Here is a 24,827-nt window from a genome sequence, read left to right as displayed (position 1 = left end):
GTATCTCTGCAGGTATTTAGGGTGCAAGTTCTTTGATGTAGCAGCTGTCTGCTCCTCTATTTGTACAAGGCCAAGTGCACCATGACTTTACTTTCTCATGGTTCTTTCAAGTCAACTAAACATCCCAAAGGGACAGTTACCCGTCAGCAGTTTATTTACAGTTTTGGGCAAGGACCTAGCAAATACTTTGACGGAGACAGAAAGGGAAACTGCGTGTGGGGGATTGTATTGATGGAAAATTAGTCTTAAGTGAAACACCGTAAGTAATTGTTTCAAACTCATGAGAAAAAAAAATTTAAAAGTGGATCTAAAAGAAATGGTGAGCGATTACCTGGTATCACCCTCCCTATTTGTCCAGTAACTCAACTGAGAATACTCAAGACAGAGTATAGAGACTAGGTGTGGTTCTGCAGCAAGTGCTTTCTTCACCAGAAGAGCACACGAGCAACACCGAGTACCTCTAGCACAGGTACTAACTGCGCTCAACTCTTCCTTTCCATCTGCCTTATTCTATATAAAGTGCTGAAACATTGAACATTGATGCAGCTCAAATCTTCATGTTTTTTTCCAAGAAAATAATAATTGTCAAGTGTCATGCCCACAGATTCTTTTACACCACACTGCTACTGTAGCTACAACTTCTTCATTATTGGGCAAGCTTAAAGCAAAGCAGCCCACGGATTTGTAACTTCATCTGCCCCATGGTTAGTTATGCTGTAATATTTACTCTGAGATGGATTCAATGTCTCAAAGAATTAGAAAGTTTTAAGTTCACATTGATAAAGACTTGGAGAACCAAGACACTGGTAGGTGTAGGGCAAAACTTACCCTTGCATCCTTTTCACCCTTAAAACACACATTTCTTCCCACCTCATCCATGAGGGAAGATCGAACAACAAACCAAATAAAATATACTTGGTGTATATGATTTAAGTTATACTGACTTGGATACAGATGATGGCAAAACAGGTTTATCTGGACGTTTTGGGTGCAGAAGCCCTGCTCTCAGTAAGCTGTTAGTCTTGCTTGGAGGAATAGGCTTCTTGGGTGGTACTTGAGGAGCCTGTGGCTTCAAAGGCTTCTGATCCACAGCTCCTTTGTCATCTGACAAAATAAGTCACCACAACATTTTAAAAACCCATGTTGTCTAGAATTCTTACAATGCTAATCAATTAGAAAGCAACTGCTGTCAGAAATACTTTCTTTGAAGATCAGATAAAAGTGAAAAATAGATATGCAAGCATCTTAAGTGATAACTTAGCCAAACACACAAGCTACTTACCTGAACTTAAAAAACATTATGTTGAAGTAAGCAAAATGTCTTTCTACTGACATGAAACAGTAGTAAGAAATTATGGATTCGCATTATTGCACTGCAAATGACAGCTAAGAACCAAGAATCTCTCTGTACTGCTACTGCTTTCTCTTTTCTATGAATTCACCTTATCTCCTCTTAAAAAGGTAGAGTTTGGTTTTTTATTTTGTTGTAACTAGACTTCTTCCATACACACGAGTAGCATAATTTATCTATGGTAAAAAGGGGAAAAAAATGAATATTTATCTGAATAAATGAATTTATTTTAGATAAAGTCTACTTCCCTACAAATTCAAGATACAAATTAAGTATGGATAATCAAACAAAAAAAACAAAGTATTGTTCAATGACTGCATGACCTAATTGAATACTGTCCAGAGGAGCTGACATATAACATATGGGACACTGAAAAATTCAAGCTGCTTCACAGATGTTAGTTGAATAGTCTTCCACCCATGTTCCTAATCACACCCTGTGGGATATCCAGAGCATACCTTCTACTTCTACCTTGTAAAACTATGCTACAGCTCAGTCAGGGATGCATAAAGTACTAAGGGTTCAAAAGATTATTGTTAGGTTACGGTAAAGAGTTGCAGTCCTTTACAGTTACTGCCCTTACCGGACAGTAAATCAGTAAACTGGGATGGAGAGACTGACCTTCAGCTTTGATTCTCCCCATCCTCCCCTCCTATGACTTTGCTTTTAACCAAGTATTGGTCTAATGTAAAATGTTTCCACATGGTATGGATTTGGGGGTTGGGTTGGAAATTTGCTTCAGCTCCATCCCAGCTAAGTGCCTGAACCGCCAGGTCTATGACTGACTTCCTCTGGACAAGTCCTGCAGCCGTTGAGTGTCAGCCCTCCAACCGTAAAATGGGAAAAAAACAAGTATTTTCTTTCACAGGAATACTTGGAAGTAAACAGATCAGAGGTACTTCTGCAAAAAAAGCATTCCAGGGCAGAATTGTCGTCCTGCTTTGGGACATCTGTACATTAGGAGGACATATGAAGAAAAAACCTAAACTGGTTGGCATCCCCTTCCAGCCTCTCTTAGTATTGAGTTAAAAAAAATACAATCCTGAAGTAGTGGAAGGATTTTGCCACATGGTGGTGCTGACTGTCCTGTGTAAAACAGCGTGTTAACAGTGCTAGCCACTTCTGCCTACTGATCCTATATGCAAGATTTAAATTTTAAATGCCCAACAGCAGTTAGTATTACTGAAGATCAGTTAGCTTTATTTTAGCTATGCTGAACACAAATTGAGAATTATGCCTTTTGTTTTTAAGAATGAGTAATAAACAGGGCAGAAAAAATGCTGTCATCAAATCGTATTCCTGAATTATCATCTCTCAGTTTTCCCTTCAATTACACCCACTCAAAATCTGAATATAAAAATCGTCCACAGCTAAGTGGAAAAAGTTAATACCAAAGGTCAAGATTCACCACGAGCACAGAAATCGGACAATTCTGCTGGACAAAACGGCATGCCTCTTTTCTGGCTTCTGCTCCGCAATGAAAACGATAAGGCTTGGCTAAAAATGAGCAGTTTAGTAATGGAAATAAAAATACTGAATAATCTGAAGACATTTATACCAGACAAAAATTTCTACGTGATACCGCTAAGTATCCTTCACTACAAATACAGAAATACTTACAGGAGTATCGCTTTTAATTTTTTACCAATTTTTGATTGCAATTAAATGCAGATTTATTAGTTTACCAATAGGCATAAAAAATTTACATGGTTTGATAGCTTGTGACTACAGCTGCTCAATTAGTATTTTTTTTTAACTAATTACAGTACAGTTTCATACTTAATGAATTTAATCACTAGTATCAACATGGTTATTTTTCCACAAGTAAAACTGCACTGATAAATGGGCATTTCTTCCAGTAAAACACTACTGCTATTTAAATAAGCAACTCTTAAGACCTGACCTTTAACTGAATACAAGACAAACTTTTCCTCTATCGTTTTCTGTACCACAGTAAAGGACGGTTCTCTACCTTACTTAATTTTTCAGAAGCTTTCAAGTTCCTAAGCATATTGGATGGTGTCACTCAATTTTTTTTTTTCCTGTATTCCTCCACAAACAGTTGAACTCAACTACGCCAAGGTTAACAACATATAAAAATAATTTGTTTGCTCAAACACAGAGGAAACACAGCTGATTTTAACAAGTATTCTTCATATGAAACACCTGAGAATGTGCTTTATTTAAAACGTGGGTTATAAAAACTGCCCAAGGAAGCCAGGAAACCCATCGAGCAGGTTTACTTGTCGAAATGCTGTTTAGCCATGGTCAGCCACAGCTCGCTATTCACAGAACAGAGTATGTTTTGGTAATATGGTTAAGCTGCACTAACATCAGAATTTCTTCTTCAAGACCCAACCAGCATGTTTGTTTAAGCTTCTGACTTTTAAGCACAGTCAAAACAGTTTAACAGTTTGACTTGGCAAGTTTTTCAAATATGAAAAGAAGCCTTTTAGAAATGTGTTTGGGTGATAATAGTAGCTTTTCTTCTGAAAGCAAGGTGTCCTTTAAATTTTAAGAATACAGTGGTAAACATTTCCAAATTCTGTGGAACTGGAAAACATGGAATATAGCAAGAATTAACAGGACAAGAGATCTCAATTTCTGAGCATTGTGACTGTACCATTTGTCTAAGGAGTGTTGTAACTGTTCCATGTTATTTCTTTCAAAAATATTTTTCATCAGAGACTGATTTTGGCCAAAACATTGAGAAGCAGCAGCAAACGTTTTCATTTCTAATAACTTACTATTGCTATTCAAAACTGCAGTCACTATCACAGAACTATACTTAAATGAATTCAATAGTTACTATGTTATTATGCAGTGCAATCAACATTTTTTCAGAATGTAATGCAGTAACGAGAAATATACATTTCACAGAAGCATAGTTCTTCTAATCACTCTAAAGACATTTCCATAACATCACAGACACGACAACTTCAGTAGACGCTATCAAGAGAATCTGTATGATGTCTTCCAGACAGGCACCTATTCCACAGAGCAGCCAAGCTAAAAATTGTAACTCGTTTACAGAAGCATAGTCTGAAATTCACTATGAATCGGTCTCACCTTTTTCTTCAGGCCTCAAAGAAGGGAATTTCTTCTCTCCAGTTGGCAATTCAGGCTTTGGAGCTGAATGCAAAAACAAACCATAGACATTCCTCAAAAAGCTTTAATTATCTTAGTCACTAACTAAAAATATGACATACACCAATTTGTGTTTATATTTTCTCCTTTGCAAGGAGTGTAATACCATTTATAAACACTCATTTGAGTCCGGCAAACTGTAGGCCTGCATTAAAATGTTTCCAAAGTAGGCTCCATCATAATTTTGAAAAATATATAGCAGCAGCATAATACATAAAGCATAAAAAGTAAACTCAAACTGTGACTAGAGGTGCTGCATTACTAGGAAACACAAAGCTACTTCTGAATTTTTCTTTTGAAGTCATGCACTGCTTCGGAAATTTAATATTTCCTCAGACATGTAGCACCACACATATACTACGTACCTGGATTTTTTACTGGAGGCGGAGGTTTCTTTGGCTTCTGCAAAATGAAAAAAGTCAAATAAGTAAACAAACAGATATTCTCTATCAAAGACAGACTTATTTGTGTTTTGTTTTGCATACTGTAACGTCTAGCTTATTTACTACCTGATTTCAAAGTATTTCACAAAGGAGGCGATCAATTCACAGACAGAAAACACAGAGAACTGGAGTAATTCCTCTGATAGCTCCCAGACAACCAGTTGCAAAATCAGGAACAAAATGCAGGTTTCTTCAAGTCAGATCAGTGCTTCAGCAATGTGCATAAGCAGAGAGGCACAAAGAACTAAAAACTAAGAATTACATCTTCTCTAGTCTAAAGAATTGCTCTGATCGCACCCATTTTAATTTCAATATGTAAACCTCAATCTTAGGGCAATTTAAAAGTGCAATCAGGTAAATTTTTGAACCAAAAATGGTCACTTTCACTAAAAAAATAAAAAGGTTTTAAATTAAGTATCAGAAGAACTATTTCAATTAATTGACTTCTAAATTACAACAGTGTAAAAAAAGAAGCTAGCAGCGTTTGCAACATAAACACTGCAGCTACATGAAAAACACTGTTTTGAGTTTCCTTATCACTGTATATTTAAGTGGGAAAGGTGGACAAACTACTCTAGCCATTAAAAATCTCTGAAGTATTACGGTGCCACAGTTTTTACATTGAAAAGAACTCTATTTTAAAACAGAGTCACTCATCACTTTCCTTAAACTGGTAAAACTGAATTCGACTCCCTCTCCTGTTGAAGGAGTACTGGCACCTCTCAGAACAGACATCTCAAGCCACCTCATCCTCAGAATCCGATTCATGAAAATGCTCTAGAAGAGGTGTCACTGTGGTTGTACTAAGGACAAGACTCACTGATAAAACGATCACAAAAGCCTACAAAAACACTTGCTCTTTATACAAACACTGCTGAAACCGTATGGGCTCCGTCTAATATAGCCCCTCCAAAAATGCCTTGTAGTGGGTATTTTTGAAACAGTTGCTATGGATGGATTTCACTTCTGTGCCCCTACCGCTATTGAATAAGCTCCTCTTAATGCAGAAGGATTTTATTCTGACAAGTGATATGTAATTAAGCAAGCATGAAAACACATATTAAATTCCTTTCTCTAGTTTCAGAGAACAGAAAAGCTACTGAACTTAAGTAACAAGACCGTATTTTCTTTCTTTCCCAAAAAAGCAAATACATTATCCAGCTGTGCAGTACTGCTGCCTATATCAAAAACAATTACACTGAGAGTTCAGCATCAACTTGCCATTATACGATTCTGATCTGTGTTTTTATTAAGTCAGTATCAAATAGCTGATTACAATAATCAGCCATCCAATGCTTTCAACTTCAAAACTGCTCAGTGCGAGGTGAATCCCTGTACTGAGACACACTACAAAAAGCAGAATAAAGGATCAAAGCAAGGTCTGTCAACAGGAAACATTATTTATGGTAAAAGAGTAATTTTCTTCCCCTCTCTAAAGGGAGCAATTCTGGATTGCGAAACCCACCCACCCCTCAAATCAAGTCAGCCATATGTTAAGGCATTTATACCATCCTTGCAAAGCTTTTCAATTGGAAAAGAAAACACTGACTTGGAGTAACTACACTTTCTGTGTATGTTAGGTAACTGAGGTTAAATGCTAAGTTAATAAATATCTGTCAGGTTATATCTAGCAATTCTCTGTGAAAGTCTCCAATTCCAGACCAAATGGCACTAAATTACTATGAAACTCTGAAACCGCGTTCTGCTGAGATCCAGGCTTCAACATTTAGATGTCCCAATCTGGAGCCGAACCTATTCCACTTGGGAATGGGTACATTTGTGAATTAACACAACCATCTTTGCTACACAAACTTGTCAGAACCAAAATATCACACTAATCTCAACAAAAAAATTATAAAATAAGAACCAAAATTACAAGACCAAGGAGTACCACATGAAAACATGAATTTCTACAAGTTAGTACACGAGATGGTGAAAAAAATATTTCTAGATCCCACCCAAAGATTACCCTTCATGCACTGCAACCTACTTGCAAGTCTTAACATGGAAAAATCCCAGTCAGTCCCACAGCGGTCATTCAGCATTTTGCAATTACAGTTACTTACAGGACTACAGATGGAAGAGACCGACTGCTTGTCTCCTTTCAAATCAGTAAGGGTTTCATTCAGTAATCAGTTACACGTAACACCATGTTATCAGAACCATATCCTTTTCTGTATGACCTAATCATCCTAATTACGGTTAGTCTCGAAAAGCGTGCCTCAGTTTAATATTTAAGGAAAAGTTTAAAAATTGCCACAATAGTAATAATATTTTAAGCAGCATAACGTGCTGTGAAGTCTTTTAGTCCTTGCATTTCCACCAATACTTTTTTGTGATACTAAACGATACACCTAAGAACTTACAGGAAAGTCTTTATCAGACTCTTGTATCTGAACAGCAAAATTATCTGGGAAGACTCCTTCTTTACCATTGAGTTCTCCTCTCCACCAGCCTGGCTCTCCAGTGTCCTAAAATAAACAATAGGACATTTCAATCAATATTTACTTCTTCCTCAGAAGAGATACAGTTACAGGAACAATGTTTTTGCTTTTACCCACAATATAAAATAAATTGTTTGTCTGAAATGTCGCGTTTATAGGAAGAATACTTTGGCCACCTTAGCAAAGGGAAACAACTACAGATCAGATCAGGTTTGGTCACTTTTTGTTTGTTTCCTAAAAAGCAGGATGAAATGATATTACGTCATATATAAGATAAGAGTATAAGGATAATATTCGCAGAGGGAAGGAAAGTACATAAACCCAGTTATGACCCAATGCACAATGTTCAATGTTCTCAACTCCCTTGACCGGCAACTTATTCAGTAAATACTTCAAGTATCATTGGAGTAACACACTATTCTACTAAATAAAAGTGATTCTGATGTGATTGATCAGGTCCACTGGTCTGAAAAGGGTGAAGAAGCAAGAGGACACACCCTACTAAGGGAAAAAATAACCACATTAAGGGGAAAAAAAAAAAAAGGAGAATTAATTCAGTGGCACAGAAATCCATTACATGATCGTACTGATTGAGGCCTTAGTTTGTCCATAACAGAAAGTACGATGTTATTTGAATATTTTAGCAGCATAAATAACAGCTTTCCTCTGTGCCTCAGTTCCAAAATACTGCAGATGTCACTCTTGCATACAAGTCCAAGTGGATTACTGCTGATATGTGCCACTGTTAGCAGCACCAAGTAGTTCATCCCAAAGTTCAGTACACAATAAGGACAATTCAGCACTCAGTTCAGCTGAGACACTGAACAGGCAAAGGGGAGGGGGAAAAATAAAATATAAAATAAAATAATTAAAAAAAAAAAATCCCACCCTACATTAAACTAAAGGAGGAATCAGCAGGAAAAAGATCTGAATAGGTGATTAGTGCTGAAAGTAAAAGTTTGCTAAAGTTTTCTTTCATTTCTCCTTCTATCACTCTTTTAATTAGTACTGTAGAGTCCAATTTCTGAACAGTGTGCAGTCGTGAATGGGATAAAGCATCTATTGCTAAATTTCATTTAGACAGTGCTGAGGCATGCTAGCAAGTCAGAGACAACTCCATGGAAAATAATCATATGCAGAACAAACAGAAAAGAAATGGCTGAGGAGGTCGGGCTTTACATGAAGTGAATGTGCTAGAAGAAAATACCTTAACACTTGCAAGATCAAAACCCTGGACTGAGTCAGCCATCTGACACTTAAGTAAATATACTCAGACTCCAGAAGATGGTTTTGGAGGGAGAGTTCTGCTCTGGATAACTCGTCTTCATTCCATTTTGGACCAGGGTATGCTTTGGGTAAATAAGTTTAAAGAGGACAGAGAGGCAAGAGATACAGTTAAGATAATACCCTGGGGCAAGGGCTGTCGTGTTTAAAAATGTGCCTTCCATAACTACTCTTTTTCACTGATAATAATACTGATAATATCAATTTTCTTGTTAAGAAAAGTGGCAATCTTTTTCATAAACTAAAATCTTGCTAAAGAAACAAGTGTTACTTTTCTTCTGCAGCTGTGTAGAAGCTGAAAACAAAACAAACAAACAAAAAAAAACAAACAAAAAAAGAAACTGTCCACTTTTTTTAGGCAAGTCATTATTCCTTAATATAGCAGAATCTAAACAGTGATTAACAAAAGACTGCAGAGCACTGCAGGAAAATTAAATATGGGTAGGTTCATTTCTTGTTAAAAACCATCTCTATAACAAGATGACCTTTCAAAAAGGTGTTTTCAATACTCAACACAAATAAAAACATTCAACTAAATAATCATCTTTCTCTAAATAGCCAGACAGTACCATTAACTTCTGTATGGTTATTCTGAAGTACCAAGTGTCTCTAACACCTAGACTTCATTCTCCTACTGAAAACATTTGCTCAGTTTTTTTCATAATACCTAGATCAAAATCAGCAAGTACAGATATTAATTTCGCACCTTTTGACACAATAATACTTTCCAACCACCTCCTCTAGATCAGCCTGATATATCACGAGAGAAAAAGTACAAGTTCTGAAGATAAAAGGGCTATTTGCAAAGCTTTTCCAATTTCCTCACTGAAAAGGCATTTGGTACTGGGTGTATACTGATCCTACTGGCCTTTGAGGAATCTAAGGTAACTTCCCACTCTGGAACGATCTTTAAGGACATTTGTATCTCCACCGAGTGCAGAAGCTAAGAGTTGACCCTCACATGAGACAAATCAGTCTACGGGAATATTTGCTCCAACAGACTCTCCTGCTTTCACATTTTACACATTACCTACCTGTACAAAACTCACAAAAGCTATATAAATGGTTAAAGCAGACTGAGCATCTTACCTTACTGATTATTTGAATGATCTCGCCTTCTTTAAAGCTGAGTTCATCATTTGAGCCTTCATAGGAAAATACTGTCCTGCAATATTCCTTGGCTGAAACAAAGCAGCACAATTACCACACTTGCATACCATGGGTAGTAACAACATAATACCAGCTCACTTGTGCTGTCTGAAAGGAGGGCTCAGAGATTATCGCTATAATCGTACTTCGCTTCTAGACCGGCCATCTGAGACTGCTTTGCAAATGTTCACTATGTCATTCATATCACACGAAAAATAAGATTATATATTTACAGAGCAATGGAGATAAATCTTTGTGAAGTCAGTAGTTTAAGCTCTAAAACATTTTTTCCACAACAGCAACTTAATTCAAGTACTCTGACTTCAGAGAGGGAAGAGAGGAGCCTACTCAGTTAAAATTTAACAGCCTATCTAACCCTCCCCATAGCATTATATATTCAATTTTGAGCTACTTTAGGCAAAAATGCTTTCAAGCTTTTTATTGAGAGTTTATATGATATTTTCTCAAAATTGATCTAAATTTCAAATTTGCAATCCTAATTAAATACAATGCAATTGTTTCAAGGTGACATCCTTTATTAACATGTACAATTACAGAAACTTCAAATACCCAAGCAGCCCATTTGCTGAAATTCTGCACTGAAATCAAGTAACTGAAGCAAAGGAATTCCTTGGCTAAGCACCTGAAACCAGAGCTCATCTGAATGATCAGACAGTCACAGCCTCTTCTGCAAAAAGTAGAAAGAATAATTCCTTTTTTTCCATTTGGTATAGTCCAATAACTAATCCATTTAAAATTGTGATAACGATTTCAGGTAAAAAAGCAGGAGGATTTGTTTTCCTTTCCCATGCTAGAACAAAAACAACATGAGAAAGGCCAAAATACATTAATATAGAACTCTTGATTGCAAAGCATTTTTTGCACGTTTTTTAACCCCAGCACATTTAACATTATTTAGCAGATAAAATGGCTGGATTTCTGTATCTGACAGATTAAGGAAGGGGAAGCAAACAAAACGGACTCTAATGTGCTGCCATAACCTATCAGGTACGGCACAAGTGAGCAACTGCATCAACCCTCAATTAGGTAACAGCACAACATCAAGTCACCATTAGGTGCCTTTTGCTGGATGGTAAGAAAATAAATGAGTGAGTTGCAGCTGAATCTTTTTGTTGTTGTTGTATTTGGTTTAATCAAGATATAAATCTGTAGTTAAAAGAACGCACAAATTGTATTCTTAAAAAAAAACCTACCTTGGTCAGTGCCAACCACTGTTAAAATGCAAAAGTATGCCAAGCTTAACAGATAGATATATATAGATATACATAGATGTGTAACCACATGAGTAATCCTAGGTACAAGAAATTGCATTATTTTACTGCCTTATCTAGTGATCAAAAATGTTCTACTACAGATTGACTATATTGTGGTTTGTGAAGAATTGCAGAAACATAAGCAGAACCATGTCAAAGAGATGAATGCTTAAATCAAGGTCCAAAAAAAAAAAATTTCAACAGGTACACTACAAATATCTATCAAATTCAGGGATTTTATTCATTAGTAATGAATAAGTGTAACACAGGTGTAATACATTTCTATACGTCCCGATTCTGTAAAAATACATGCATTTCCTTACTGTCTGGGGATTTGGCCAGTACAGCTGAACTGGCCAACAATCCTCCTCTCCTCCTCACATACACCAAGGCCCACAACAGCCAGAAAACCGTGCCGCGTGGTGGCAGGGCCAGCCGTGGAGGCAGAACTGACAAGTTGGTTAAGGAGTTTGACGTGATCCACACACCCAACCAGTCAAGTGCTTCTGCTCCTGATGTAGATGACCCAGAGGCTTTCCCAGTTCTGTCCTAAACTGGATGTCATAAGCCAACCCTGCCCTCGTCAGGCCTTCCTCTCCGAGGCTTGCATGCTTAAGGATCCTAAACAACTAAGAAATTTTAAAATTTCCCTCTGCTCCAGCTGCCAGGAAGGCTGGAGACAGGGAGCCCTGCACCTGCCAAGGTCCCCCTATCTGCCGGGCTGCGAACCCCAGCAGTCAGGACCACCCAAGAAACCAGGCCACGTACGTGAAGAGTACATACAATTTGTCACTTCGGCATCTTATTTCGTGAGCCTGATACTCCGCCAGTAGTTAAGATGAAGAAAGAGTCCAGTTTAACTCGCCAGCATTTCAATCTAAGATGGTATTTACAAAACAGTAAATCTGAACTTCAGTAAATATTTTTAATAAAAGATAGTTTAAAATTGAGCCTTTTCCAAAGACTCGGGACTAACAATACAGTGGCAGGAATCACAGATGTTGTATTCTAACATAATGGGGGGAAGAGGGGTCAAATTGTGATTATTTTATTTTTTAAACAAAATATTTTTACATACTTGCACCAGAGGCTAAAACAAGCTTCCCAGAAATAGCAGAGCCACACCAAAATAAACCAAAATACTAGTCTAAACACTTTAGAGATCTCTGTTTATTTGCTAGCATATTGAACACAATTTATTTTAAACTTGCTCTCTCAAAACTGAGGATGATATACATAAACTATAATATGGTCTATATCAAAATAAAAACAGTAAGGAAGAAAACCAAGCTTTCTTCCAAAGGTTATAAGATGTTCTTAAACGGTATCTATAAGCATTATCTACTGATGTTCTCCTACAGCATCTATTACTACCATATTTAAGTTCCTCTCTGATGTGTTCGTTTCCCTGGGGAGCAGAGACTCAGCATGACTACTGGATTAGTCCAAATTTCTATGCTTTTAGTATGAGATGCACCTCAAACTATGAAAAGAGCTACCTACTGAATGTTCTGTGTGTTCAGTACTGAAAGTTCAGATTTTTTTAGGCAGACTTGGGTTAATTTTTATGCAAAGTTTTAGAGAAGTCAAATTTCACAATGCTCGGGCTGCACACTGTCTTGCTGGCTCTTACAGCAATAGCACTGGAACGGTTTAAAAGCAAGATCCCAAGACTACTGCAGTTTTGACGTTTAGTAAAGTTGCAAGTAAGCATCAACTTGCATGGAATGCATCGTATACCAACTTTTGATATATGCTTTGCAATGGCAAAACTTAAGTATTAATTACTCTCAAGCCATTACATCAAACACTGCTTGACAGTAATCAGCTGTTTGTAAACATAGTAATGCTATTTATAGCTATCCAATTCAATAAAGCCAAAATATGGCTAAAATGGCATGGATGCCCTACATACTGCTATAGCTACAGATAAACTAGGGCTCTGACTAACAAACCTGCCATTTCAAGTGCCCTGTTGTGCAAGATTACACAACTCCTGAACACAGGAAAGTCGTCAATTGTTTGTTGCAGTTTTCTTATTTCTGCAAATTATGCATTCCATGTAAAACTGCCCACTTACACCAAAATAAAGTATTTCCGCATAAAACAAAAATATACTTGAAATTACAATACAGAAGTCAAAAAAACGTCTGCTCTGGAACCAGGCAAAATGAGCTGTCTACAGATCACATAATTTTTTATTTGGGATTGGCACTCCCACAAGATGTTTTGGGTTGACTTAAAAATCTCTCTCTAGATAAAACCATACAATTTGGTAGTTAAATGAAGTCATAAATTCTTAGAGATAATAAAAAAGAAAAATAAAAAAGAAATTATTATAAACAGAACCACAACAGAACTGGATTATCTAGGGAACAGACTTCAACAAAACATAAGCACCAACTTTCTGATGCAAGAAACTTTGCATACAGTTATGACAACACACTAGCAACTCCACAGTAAATCCTGAGCCTAGAGAGTCGCTTCTATAGCCTGGGGACAGAAACTGAGTTAGGGGACTGTTCCACAGCAATAGATTTCCAGCATCCCAGCTGAACACTAAAAGCTAAGCAGAAAGTAAGTCAGTTTGAGCACATCAACATAGTAAATTAATGCAAAGGGGCTGCTGCAATAAAACTTCATACCCTAGCCTTATTTTGTTCTGAGATACAATCCTACAAATGTTTCTGATTCATTTTCCACAGAAATGCAAACAAAAATTCCTTCAGACTCTTTTGCGTTTGCGTAACTCCTCAAAGGTACAGAACATAACACAAAAACCCCGTATACACAAAAGTTTAAGATTTTAACACAAAAAAATGTGACAACCAAAGACTTCTCTAGAGAGGACTACCAAGTAATAGATGTAAAGTTCCATGAGCCTTACCTTTTGGTTTACTTTCAGCTTCTGGTTTTACTACTTCTGATGAGTTTTCAGTTTTTGTTGTACTGGGAAAATGAATTAGCTTTGTTCCAGGGGGGTGGTTAGGTGATGGCTACATGAACAAAAAAGAACTTTGTTAACAAAAATTCACTGAGTTTTACTTTTGATTAGGCTACAGGACATACTCAGGTTTTCATTAGCTGAGATGATGCGAATGACCATCTCCAAGAGATTCAATGAGCTTTCCCATTAAGTACTTAACTCACTGTAGTTACTTCATTACAGCCACTGCAATTAGAATTTTGTCTACCGAATAAAGACACAGCACAGCTTTCAAACTGGAAACCAACCTCAGGACATTGCCAGATATACTTTTGCAATCGTATTTCAGCAGTTCCAAGTGTTATTGTTCCATTATCCTGAAAATTGCCTCCTCCAGCGCAGAACAGAAGCGGTTATTTAACACCTCTGCTGAAATAACTCACTGACCATGCTTACTTTGCACTGGAATAAAGCAGGAATATTCAGTAGCCATACACCATCTCAGCAGAAGAGGGAATCGGTTTTTAACTACTCAGACAAATCTAAGAGCACATGAAAGCCCATCCCAGCTTCCCTTTACTCTTAGTGATTCGTACAGAACAGAACCAGAACAGATAAATATCACTAGAGATTTCTCCTGAACCAAAAAAACAGAGGCATAGCAACTGGTAACAAGTTTCAGAGTTAACATCTAACCAAAATAATTGTTCCAATATTTTTTTTTCCCCCAGGAGACTTACTGAGCTGCCAGGAAGATTCAGACAGCTTCAGCTGCAGCCACTTCCTCACAGCCCTATGAGCTGCAAACAGAGTATGATCTTACAGTCAGTACTTACCTGAGCAGCCCTAATAGTGTTACTGATGTGAAAAATCCCATTGCCTTTAGTTACTCTGTTCATTTTCATTTACAGTTAAACTTCATAGATTTTCTACTGCCAGAGAAACTAGATTTACTTTCCTTAAAATCAGATGATGCCTGTGGGATGGTGTTTGGTACCTCTGACATACCATAGAAGAAGCTACGGTCACTCGGGATGTTCTTGGGAGTACATATGCAATTTAACTCACTCCAGAATGCTATATGAAGGAAGCACTAAAATAACCCACCTATGAGATTAAACAAGTCCAACATGGAAATAGTTCTCTACATTTCCCCCTTCCAAAACGAGATGCAATTAGAAGTGCGAGAGGAAGTTTAGGCACACGGGGTATAAATAGCCTGAGCCCAGGCAGGATGCTGGGACCAGCTGAAGCCTATCTACCTCCCTCCTGCAGAAGCATATACGCTCTCGAGCACTTCAGATACATCAGTGCTCAGCCTTCCTGTGCTGAACCGTCTCTGAATTCCCCAAGGGAAAAAAGCCCTCCCTCCTCTAGAATTTCCTGATGACAGCTTTTTTCTTTACTGGCTTAAAGACTGAGAATGCCCTTCCAGCATCCCTCCATCTAACTCCAAAGTGAGTTGAGCACAAATCCAAAGAAGCCATCCATTTTTGCAAGACCTTCATGAGAATTAGCTCCCTAGGGCTCTCCAGGTTGTTCTGTCTGCCTTTGGGATGACTTCGGCAACAAGCCTAAATAGAATATTAAGTGCTAAACTCAACTGTTTATTTCATTGTCTTCAAGCTATGCAAAACTGTTTTCTCACTTCATTTCCCCTGCTGAGAAAAGGCCTACAACAACTTTCCAGACAAGCCAACTAACAAAACAGAGCGCCAACATATTTTAGGATTTATACACAGTCAAATAACACAATTCAAAATGTCTGAGCAGACTTCACATTAATTGAACATACTTTAGATAGGCTCTTTATACTCCCAAGTTACAGAGTATAATGTAGGGAAACACACTTTTGAACGATCAATCTCATGACAAGAAAGCAAATTTAAAGCTAGGTCCTAGTCTAACAGCATTCGCACGAAGATGTAGCAATCCCACAGACTCCTACTTCAAAGGACAAAGCCTGGAGAGAACCAAGGAAAAACAAAGTGCCTTCATACAATCATAGAACGGTTTGGGTTGGAAGGGACCTTTAATGATCATCTAGTCTAACCCTCCTGCCACTGTCGGGGACATCTTTCACTAAGATCAGGTTGCTCAAAGCCCCATCCAACCTGACCCTGAACACTTTCAATGATGGGGGATCCACAGCTTCTCTGGGCAACCTGTTCCAGTGTCTCACCACCCTCATAATAATAATTGGGCATAATTCCTTATGTGCAATCTAAATTTACCGTCTTTTAGTTTAAAACCATTGCCCTTTGTCGTGTCACTACAGACCTCAGTAAAAAGTCTCTCTCCATCTTTCTCATAAGCCCCCTTTATATACTGAAAGGATGCAATAAGGTCTCCCCAGACCCTTCTCTTCTCCAAGCTGAACAACATCTTCCTTAAGAGATAACATTCCCCGAGCCTTAAACAAAAGGCAACACTCTTACCTTTTATTTTCTGAATCATCTGGTGTTTTTACTGGACCACAAACAAAGAGGACACACACCATGTCTACAGGTGGATGAGCACTGCTCTTAGCGTTGCCGCAGAGGGAAAACACATTCAAGAAAGACTCTGTCCCTACCCTCTTCCCAGGGACTCACCCCACCTTTTGCCCTACACCCTTACAATTATTTCCGTAGCAGCAGAGGAGAGCAAATCAGTCAGCAAACAGCATTAATGACCATAACCCACAGACAAAAAATTGAAATTGGACAAAGGTTTTAAAAGCTTTCTTAAATTGATCACCTGAGTAAAAACTGAAACACTGGATTATCTCAGCTGCCTTTAATTTATCAAAAGCTGAAAATCCATACATAAGCTCTTGGTATAAACAATGAATAAGTTCAAGATAAAGGACTGAGCGTCACTGTTGTGCTTCCAAGGGATAAGAGCGCTCTCAGGTTCAGACCAAAATAAAACTCAAACTAAAGCAATTTTGCTATCATCACATTAATTTGCTCTCTCTTCAGCTTTAAGTTCGATATAGAAAATAAAAGTGCTCCTTTTCCCACTCATAAAAAAGGGGGAAAATAAAATGAAAGAAGATGCAAAATTGTAGAACAGCATTTTTCAGGCTTATTAGCAGTTTATGTAGCTCATTAACCTAAGACATCACCAAAGCCAAAAGCTTGGCAGCATTCACTGAAGGACATTTACATTGCTGTTCTAGGTGTCAGCCATCATTATCAATCTCAACATCCACCAAAACTTGGGAAAAAACCCAAACCAGAAACTAAAGAAACCCCAAAATATTCCTTGTTTTAAAGGCCAAGTTTAACTTGTACAGGAAGACTTAACAGTTTTGTCCCAGATTGTATACAGAGTCTGTTACAAAGAGAACTAAGAGAGACCTTGTACGGTCGATGTATTTGAGAAGTTATTATGTCTTACACCACATGGCTGTGAAATGACATTTTTTTATAATCAGCTTGGTTTTCCCTCTCTAATGTTTTAAATACCAAGACATTTGAATAGACCTTTTGGAATCAACGTTAAATATAACTTACTAGGAAAGAGGTTTGAGGGGGTTTGTTTTGTTTTATAGGCAATAGCCCTATGAGATGATTATGGTCTGATTACAGAACAATATTGACAAATTTTAAAATAGCCAGTGTATTCAGCATCTGTAAGATCTTCAGATTCCACGTCTCAAATTATTTTTACAGGAAACCCAAAAATAACAATATGAACTGCTACAAACCTTATCTTGCTTTTTATCTTCCGATTCATTACTGGATAATCTTGTCTTAAGTTTCACTGAGCCTTCTTTAAAGATATCTCCAAACCCAACACCTCGGATTTTCTTTGGCTGTGCTGGTCCAGATCCAGGTTCACCCCCATTTCCTGGAGAGACCACAGGTGAGGTAGGACCACTGAAAACAGACTCTGAAAGTAAAAAAAGAAAGAGAAAGTTGTTTTAATAGCTGAAATTATTTATTTGCTCTTCTGGGAAATAAAACTGGAAGTAACACAGCTGTGTGCACTGCTCTTGCTAAACAGCTTTTCTAGGAACATTAATGTAGCTGTAATACCTCACATTTGTTCTAGTTGTATATTTAACACAAGACCATTTGAAATGACACCAGCATTGCATTGAATACTCTGGCAACTAGGTCATTCGCTCACTAATATTTCTTGCTATTTCAAATATCACTCAGGCTCCACAGTCTGTTAACGTCAATGTTATGCTTTCCATTAGTTTTATGAAACATTGCTTATGCATTCTCTGAAGATGTGTTTTTAGTCCAACATTTAAAAGCTTGTCATTTGCACAGCTATAGCTGCTGAAAGCGAAAAATCAATAAAGGTCCATAATGAGTCCTACTATGTTTCAACAGCCACAGGAAAAAACAGTGTTTCAGTAGTAGAGTGATGCCTCTCAAGGCACCAAAGTGAAATTTTCCTATTGCTCAAAATGCAGTATCCAAAATACCTGAAAAGAGTTTCTTGCAAATTTATTTAAATAGCTTTTTAGCCTGATAACACTTCACAACCTATTTTAAATGAGTTAAACATTCAAATCAAATAGAGTTGTTTGAGATTAATCACTGGTAGATAACAAGTATTTAAGATTCTTTTAATCTTTCAGTTTTAAGGGACAACATTTATCCACCCCAAAAAAATGTAGTTCAGAGATGATCTTAATTTAGGTGTTAGGAGCTTTTAAGACTGTTTTTTTTTGTTGAGTTGGGTTGGGGTTTTTTTTGTAATTATTAAGTTACAGTCAAATCTGTTAAAACCTACAAACTAGTATTCATGAGCAAACTATTTTCACGTGCAGAATTCCAGGAGATAGTCATGTGAAAACAGACAGCTTTTATAAACCAAATTCAAAATATCCTCCACATCTTTTAGTCTTTCAGTTAAGCTCTTCCCAGTGTATGCATGCCTGAGAATTGCAATAAAGATGAAAGCCTCTTCCCTCAACCATAAATTTAAGGGGTTTTGGTAATACCGTGAAGTTACATAGCCTCTTGACTTCAATTTCTTACCTTTCCTCAACTGAGTTACTCTTCACTTAGTTATATCCCCTCCTAGATATCTAAAAGGATAGCTAGAAATTTCATTGATGAGAAAAGTTCAGGTTGCACGTTTGAAAGACCATAGCTCAGTGAATGGGGCATTTACTGTTTCCCGGGAGTGAGGAAAGAACCAGCAGATACTTGAGATCCTGACTGTGAAAATCATAACTTGTTAGTTACTGATAGAAAATACAATTACCTCAAATTACTGTTCAGTCCCACTGATCTCAGTATTCAGGAATTAAGACCAACACATACCCATTTGTAAATTCATCTCACCAGACCCTACTAAACTTGGTGAACTTGACCTCCAGGGAGACAGCCACTGAGCTATTTGGGACTTCTCAAGTCAAACAACTCTTGTTTTACACTACTGCAATTATTTCCACAATTTACAAAAAAATCTAAGCCAGACTCTTCTTTCCTATCTCTGAGCCAACCCTTGTTAGAAACAATCAATACAGAACATCTTGTAAACGAGAATGCACATTACTACAAGAAGGGAAAAAAAAAGGAAAAAAAAAAAAATCATCACTTTCTCCCTTGAACACAGCTGTCTTTAAGCATCGATTAACTCGCATTAAGATGTTGTTCCCAAAGAACACTCCCATTCCAGCAGTATCATATCACAAGTCCCCAGTCTTCAAACAGGTCTTCATAGACAGAACGCCTCTGAAGTGCAGTTTCAAGGGAACAAAGTAATTGCCTGTAAAGCACACACCTGCCTGGCACCACTCAACTACTGTTCAGCCACAGACCGTCTGCTTCTGTCCGAGCTGCACAGTCATAGCCACAAAGGAATGGCTAAATGTACATACTGCCTTAAAAACATTTTACTGTTAGATTAAAACATAATAAAGAACCAGGGCCCCCCTCCCAGGATTCATTTTAAGTTGAGGCTCTCAATACTGATTTGATTCAATTCAAGTTTTAATTCTCAACTGACATGGTTAAATGCTTAAGTTTTCCATGTTAGAGAACTCATGTCTGTGAGAATAAGAGTGAAAAAAAGCTATTAAACGGAAGAATAATTTTATATCCAATACTAAAAAAAAGCTCAACTCTGAATATGACAAAATTTCTAGTGATAAAATGCAGAATATATGTTTGCAAGATCAAAACCTTGATTGCGATTTTACTAGAAGTGTATTGGGAGCAAGACAGGTTTCATACTCAGCATCAATTTTTTCTAGAATAAAATTAAATACTTTCCATTCTTAGGAAGCTTGAATTCTTTACAACTTTTGTTGTACTACAACCATAAAACTCCGAATTATACCTGAGATCTAAAATGACTTTGCTAAGGATTTACCACAAACAGAATACCACCTGTGTCATCCAGAGTGTCCTGTGTTTCTCCATCATCCGTCAATTCCAATTCTTTCACAAAGTTTGAAGGAAACAACCCTGCCTTGCCATTCAGTGTTCCATTCCACCAGCCTTCTTCTACCTGTATAAAAATATTTTGCACGTTACTAATAAAGCAAAAGGAAATTCCTATCAATTCCATCCATACTTCACTTAAACTCTACAAACAACTTTGGGGAAGTTCAAATGCCCATGATTTCTCTTTAAAGAAACCTACCAAAGACATGGAAACAGTAGGCAAAAAGAAGAGCAAGAAAATAATTTACTGTCACTTCTATCACTACAGCAATGATCCTGAAACATGAGACTAGCCCCATGCCAATTAATCCAGAAAAGCAGCAAAATGTTCATTAACTTCCTCAAGGTAAGACAGAATAACAGGCATTACACATCTAACAGAAGAAGAAAATACTAAACTGTTTATGAAATAAAGATGCAACTTTTAGCCTAGCTTTCTAAGGGAATTTTTATGTACCCTTGCTGTCCATCTGTCTTCTCCTCTGTCTTGTCCAGTTTCAACCAGACCTATTCCCACTGGCCTCGTATCCACTGAACCGCTTCAAACAATTTTGATCAAAAGACACAAGTTTCAAAGATATAATTTCTACAGATGATGTTGGGTAGAACAGAGAACAAGTCCTTAGGGACATCACAGAGTAATGGAAAACTAAGCTGTCCATTTCTTGCCTCAGCAAGGAGGCAACTGGCTGAAGAGCATACGCCTAGCTCTGGATGTGTCAGAAGGTACAGATGCTTTCCCATCAGAGCTGGCCAGCCGACGAAGGTAGCCGAGACGCACGAGGATTTTGTGGTGGCACACAGCAGTCCTAAGGATAGAAGTCTGTTGGATGTCAAATCTTGTTGGCTTTGTTATTCACAAAACAACTCATACTTGTTGAAATAAACCTGTTCAGGAATTAGGGAACGTAATGACTCTAACGCTCAGTTATGTGCTTGGATTCCTGGTGTGTCATTTACACTGCGATACTCCAAAATTTAATGGAACATTTATCAGGAATACCCCAGGGTCCAAAGCAGAACAAGCAAAAGCTGAGCATGCACAGGTGACGGTGTAAAACAATGCCGGAAGACTGAGTAAGAATTGTGCTCTTCAAATTTATGAGCAGTTTTCAAAATGTCTCAAATAAATTGAATGTATTTGCCTAATGAGTACTATTTAAAAACTATAATCAAGATAAATTTTGAAAATATTTCATTTCCGTTGCTCTGTTTTGGGGCTGGAAAGCTGTTTTTAGATAAGAAAGAAAAGCAACAGGGAAAAACAAAACAAAACAAAACAGCAGTTGTTTACATTATCTTTTTTTAGCCTTGTTTTGTAGGTCACTACGCCTGACACACGGGAATAGTTTTTAAACGCTAGTCTACCTCCAGGCAAGCAGAACGCATGCAAAACCTGGCAGCTAGAGAGACAGACAAGCAATGAAAAGAGCATTGTTATTTTTAAAGACATCCTGGTGCTCAAATGTAGCTTTGCTGTGGATGGGTCAAATTCAGAGTCTGGTCCTCTGAAACAAATTTTAAGCATAGATTACTGACAAGTGCTGACCAGGCTCCGGCGCCTCGTGCTTTTCGTAATACATTACAGAAAACTAAAATTCAAATGCCTTGACTCACCCATACTACACCCAAGGGGCATGAGAAAGGGACTTCTAATGCTTACGATACAGAAAGCAACTTGAGCATCCATTTATTCTTCTGTCAAGAAATAAGGTCAGCAAGGCACTTTACAGACTTGCAAGGCAAAGCGATGCCAGTTCAGAGACAGCCAGGAATAAAAGAAAAATTTCTTGAGCGTACTTGCTTCAGCCTCCTCACCACACTGTCTTTAAAAAAACCTGACTATAAACAAACTACATTACCAGAAAAGATATCTTTACTCAACATTAAAAAAACAGGTTAAAAAAGTTCTACACGCTTTGCTGGAGAGCATCTGTGCATCTCTGGGCGCTAGCACCACAGATGACAATTTCACAACCCTCATCTTCCATTTCAAAATCCTACCACATGATACAATTTCCACAAGAGGGAGTTACAGCTCTGGTACACACACCAGTACTTTTTTTTTTTTGAGTGTGCATTCCATCGACTTATTTCTATAAGATGATGAAAACTCAGACTTCTGAACAAAGGGGGGGAAAAAAAAAAAAAAAAGGCTGAAACAAGCAGTATTGCCAATCTGGTTTTTTTTTTTTTAAAAAAAAATAAAAACTCCACTAATGGAGTCATTTAAATTTCGATTATGCTTGATAACACAGCATGCAAATACTACAAATATAATACTACAAAAATAAATCTGCTATTTAGTGCTGCATCTGACAGGAGTGGGAGGAAGATACAGAAGAGAAACAAAAGTTTTACAGCCATGATACAGTTATCCCATGCACTTTGTGCATGTATTTTGCAGGCAAAACCCAGGTGTTCTGTAAACAAAAAACCTTGCGGATTCAGCCAGCACAAAGCACAAGGGCCTTCTTTCCTAAAAGCTACTTCTGATCCTTGTAGACTGCTCTCTTCAGTATCAGCCATTTAGTTTCTGAACCCATCTGCCTCCATCTTTGATTTCACGATCAGTAGTGTCAGTTGTTAACTACTCAATTTATTAAAACAATTGCAAGGGCTAAATACTGAATTATTCTCAGGTAACTAGCAGAACTGACCCCCTTGTGGAACTGATTTTACTTTATTTTCCCCATAAGAAAAAAGTGACCAAGTGATCTTTCCTTGTAGTAACAGTTTTGAGTTATCTGCATATATATAAATAGCACCTTTTATATATAAATGGAAGCAAATTGTCTCACAGTAGTGAAGACAAGTTACCTAAGACAAGTTATCCCAGCATATTGCATAACCAATTGATGGTATTTTCTACCATTCTTCACATTTCTGGTCCATCAGTACAGTTTTGTGAAGGAGACCTAGCTTACACCTGTCAGGTCTATTCTACACGATCATAAAAACAGTGCGCAAATAGCTCTGTGCTAACAGCTAGCTGCAATATTTTTCTACCTGGTAGCATTTGCCTAAAAATTTGATTAACAGTTCTTCTCAGAAGTAGCAAAGGCTGGGTACTGCAAATATGTATTTTCAAATCATTAGGAAAGGAAGAAGCATGAGGACTGACCCCCAAAAAATTAAAAGAATAAAATTAAAAGAATAAAGTAAAATCCATGTTTCCTTAAGAAACCAGATGAGGAAATGCTTTGATCTTTTTACTGTTTGGCTCCTTGGTCATCTCTGATACACCACACTGAACACCCCTCCCAAAATAATTCCAGATGTTGCCATGTGCGACCTGAAACGGCAGCTTCCGCGACAGTTTACTGCACATGCGCTCTCTCATAAGTGCTTACGTTGGACCATTCAAGGCCATGACTGCTGCGTACAGGCACTATCCACAGATTAAACCAGTGAGGTTACCCAGGAGCACTCCTTTATAGAACACCCCCACACAATGGTACTTATGACACTGTGATTTTAGTGAGCAGGTTTTACAAGTCACTTGCTCCGTTTATTTAAAGAGAACAAATTATAGAAGCCATTAGTGCAAATGCATCTAACAGCATAAAACTTTTTCCTTGCTAGGAGAATGGAAAAGTCCTTCCTGGCAACTGTCGGGATCCTGGAGAGTTAGCACTCTCTTCAAAAGAGATCATGCATGTGAAAAACACAATCTCATAAAGCCACTTAAAAAGCACCATGAGACACACGCCTAGGAAGAAAAGTTCAGTCTTCTCCTTCCTCAGGCCCTCAGGGAGGTAGTAAGAAGAGATGGCACCAGTGACGGTCAGAGCATGCCGTGCAGAAGTTTCCCACCTAGTTCTGAAAGGGTTCCTCCCACAATCGCTCTGGTCTTTTCCGCAGGTTCCCTGACAGATTTCACTCTTGTAAGAGACACTCTTCCCACGTATTCAAGCCTCTCACAACACAAGTTGCTATTGAACAGAACAGATACCAAAGAAGCACGTAGGTAGGAAAAGATAAGAAACTCCCACTCAAATACATAGGGCCATCAAAGTCTGAACATCAAGACATATCTTTAACTGTATGTCTTACCCAGTGGAAAAGGAAGGCCATAGAAATAATAGCATGTTGTTGAGTAGATTTGTATGCTCCACATTTCTATTTAAGTGAGTTGAAGTATATTGTACTACAGGTACTGGCTTCTGTGCTGAATACTGTTACTGTTCAAAGCTTCAATGAGTTTGCAAGAAAGCATGAAACTGGAAAGTCAGGTCAAATAACATTTTTCACCTAAACCAAATTAGAGTATGTCAACTTAAAGGCAACTGGTCAACCGTTTTAGCATAAGCATCCTAAAAACAAGGATCACATAGGCAGGGCCAAGGAACTGTAAAAGTCTTTCAAAAAAGGAATCTGTGTAACAAACAGATTTATTATTTATCAC

General features: G+C 37.7%; 1 protein-coding gene across 1 annotated transcript in view; it reads right to left on the bottom strand.

Moving 5' to 3' along the window:
• The window catches only part of CD2AP (CD2 associated protein), an 87,173-nt gene that overhangs the window by 14,282 nt on the left and 48,064 nt on the right, over window positions 1-24,827 (bottom strand). Inside the window, exons 5-12 of the mRNA XM_075144931.1 lie at window positions 20,363-20,483; window positions 17,713-17,897; window positions 13,980-14,088; window positions 9,759-9,850; window positions 7,308-7,412; window positions 4,864-4,900; window positions 4,421-4,483; window positions 945-1,104 (exon numbers count right to left, since the gene is read on the bottom strand). Of these exons, the coding sequence (XP_075001032.1) occupies window positions 945-1,104; window positions 4,421-4,483; window positions 4,864-4,900; window positions 7,308-7,412; window positions 9,759-9,850; window positions 13,980-14,088; window positions 17,713-17,897; window positions 20,363-20,483 (872 nt within the window). The remainder of the gene's footprint in view (window positions 1-944; window positions 1,105-4,420; window positions 4,484-4,863; window positions 4,901-7,307; window positions 7,413-9,758; window positions 9,851-13,979; window positions 14,089-17,712; window positions 17,898-20,362; window positions 20,484-24,827) is intronic.

The sequence above is a fragment of the Calonectris borealis genome, chromosome 3, assembly GCF_964195595.1.
Source record: "Calonectris borealis chromosome 3, bCalBor7.hap1.2, whole genome shotgun sequence".
Classification (NCBI taxonomy): Eukaryota; Metazoa; Chordata; class Aves; order Procellariiformes; family Procellariidae; genus Calonectris; species Calonectris borealis.
The sequence above is the reverse complement of the archived record's forward strand: the minus strand, read 5'-3'. Positions and strand labels throughout refer to the sequence as shown.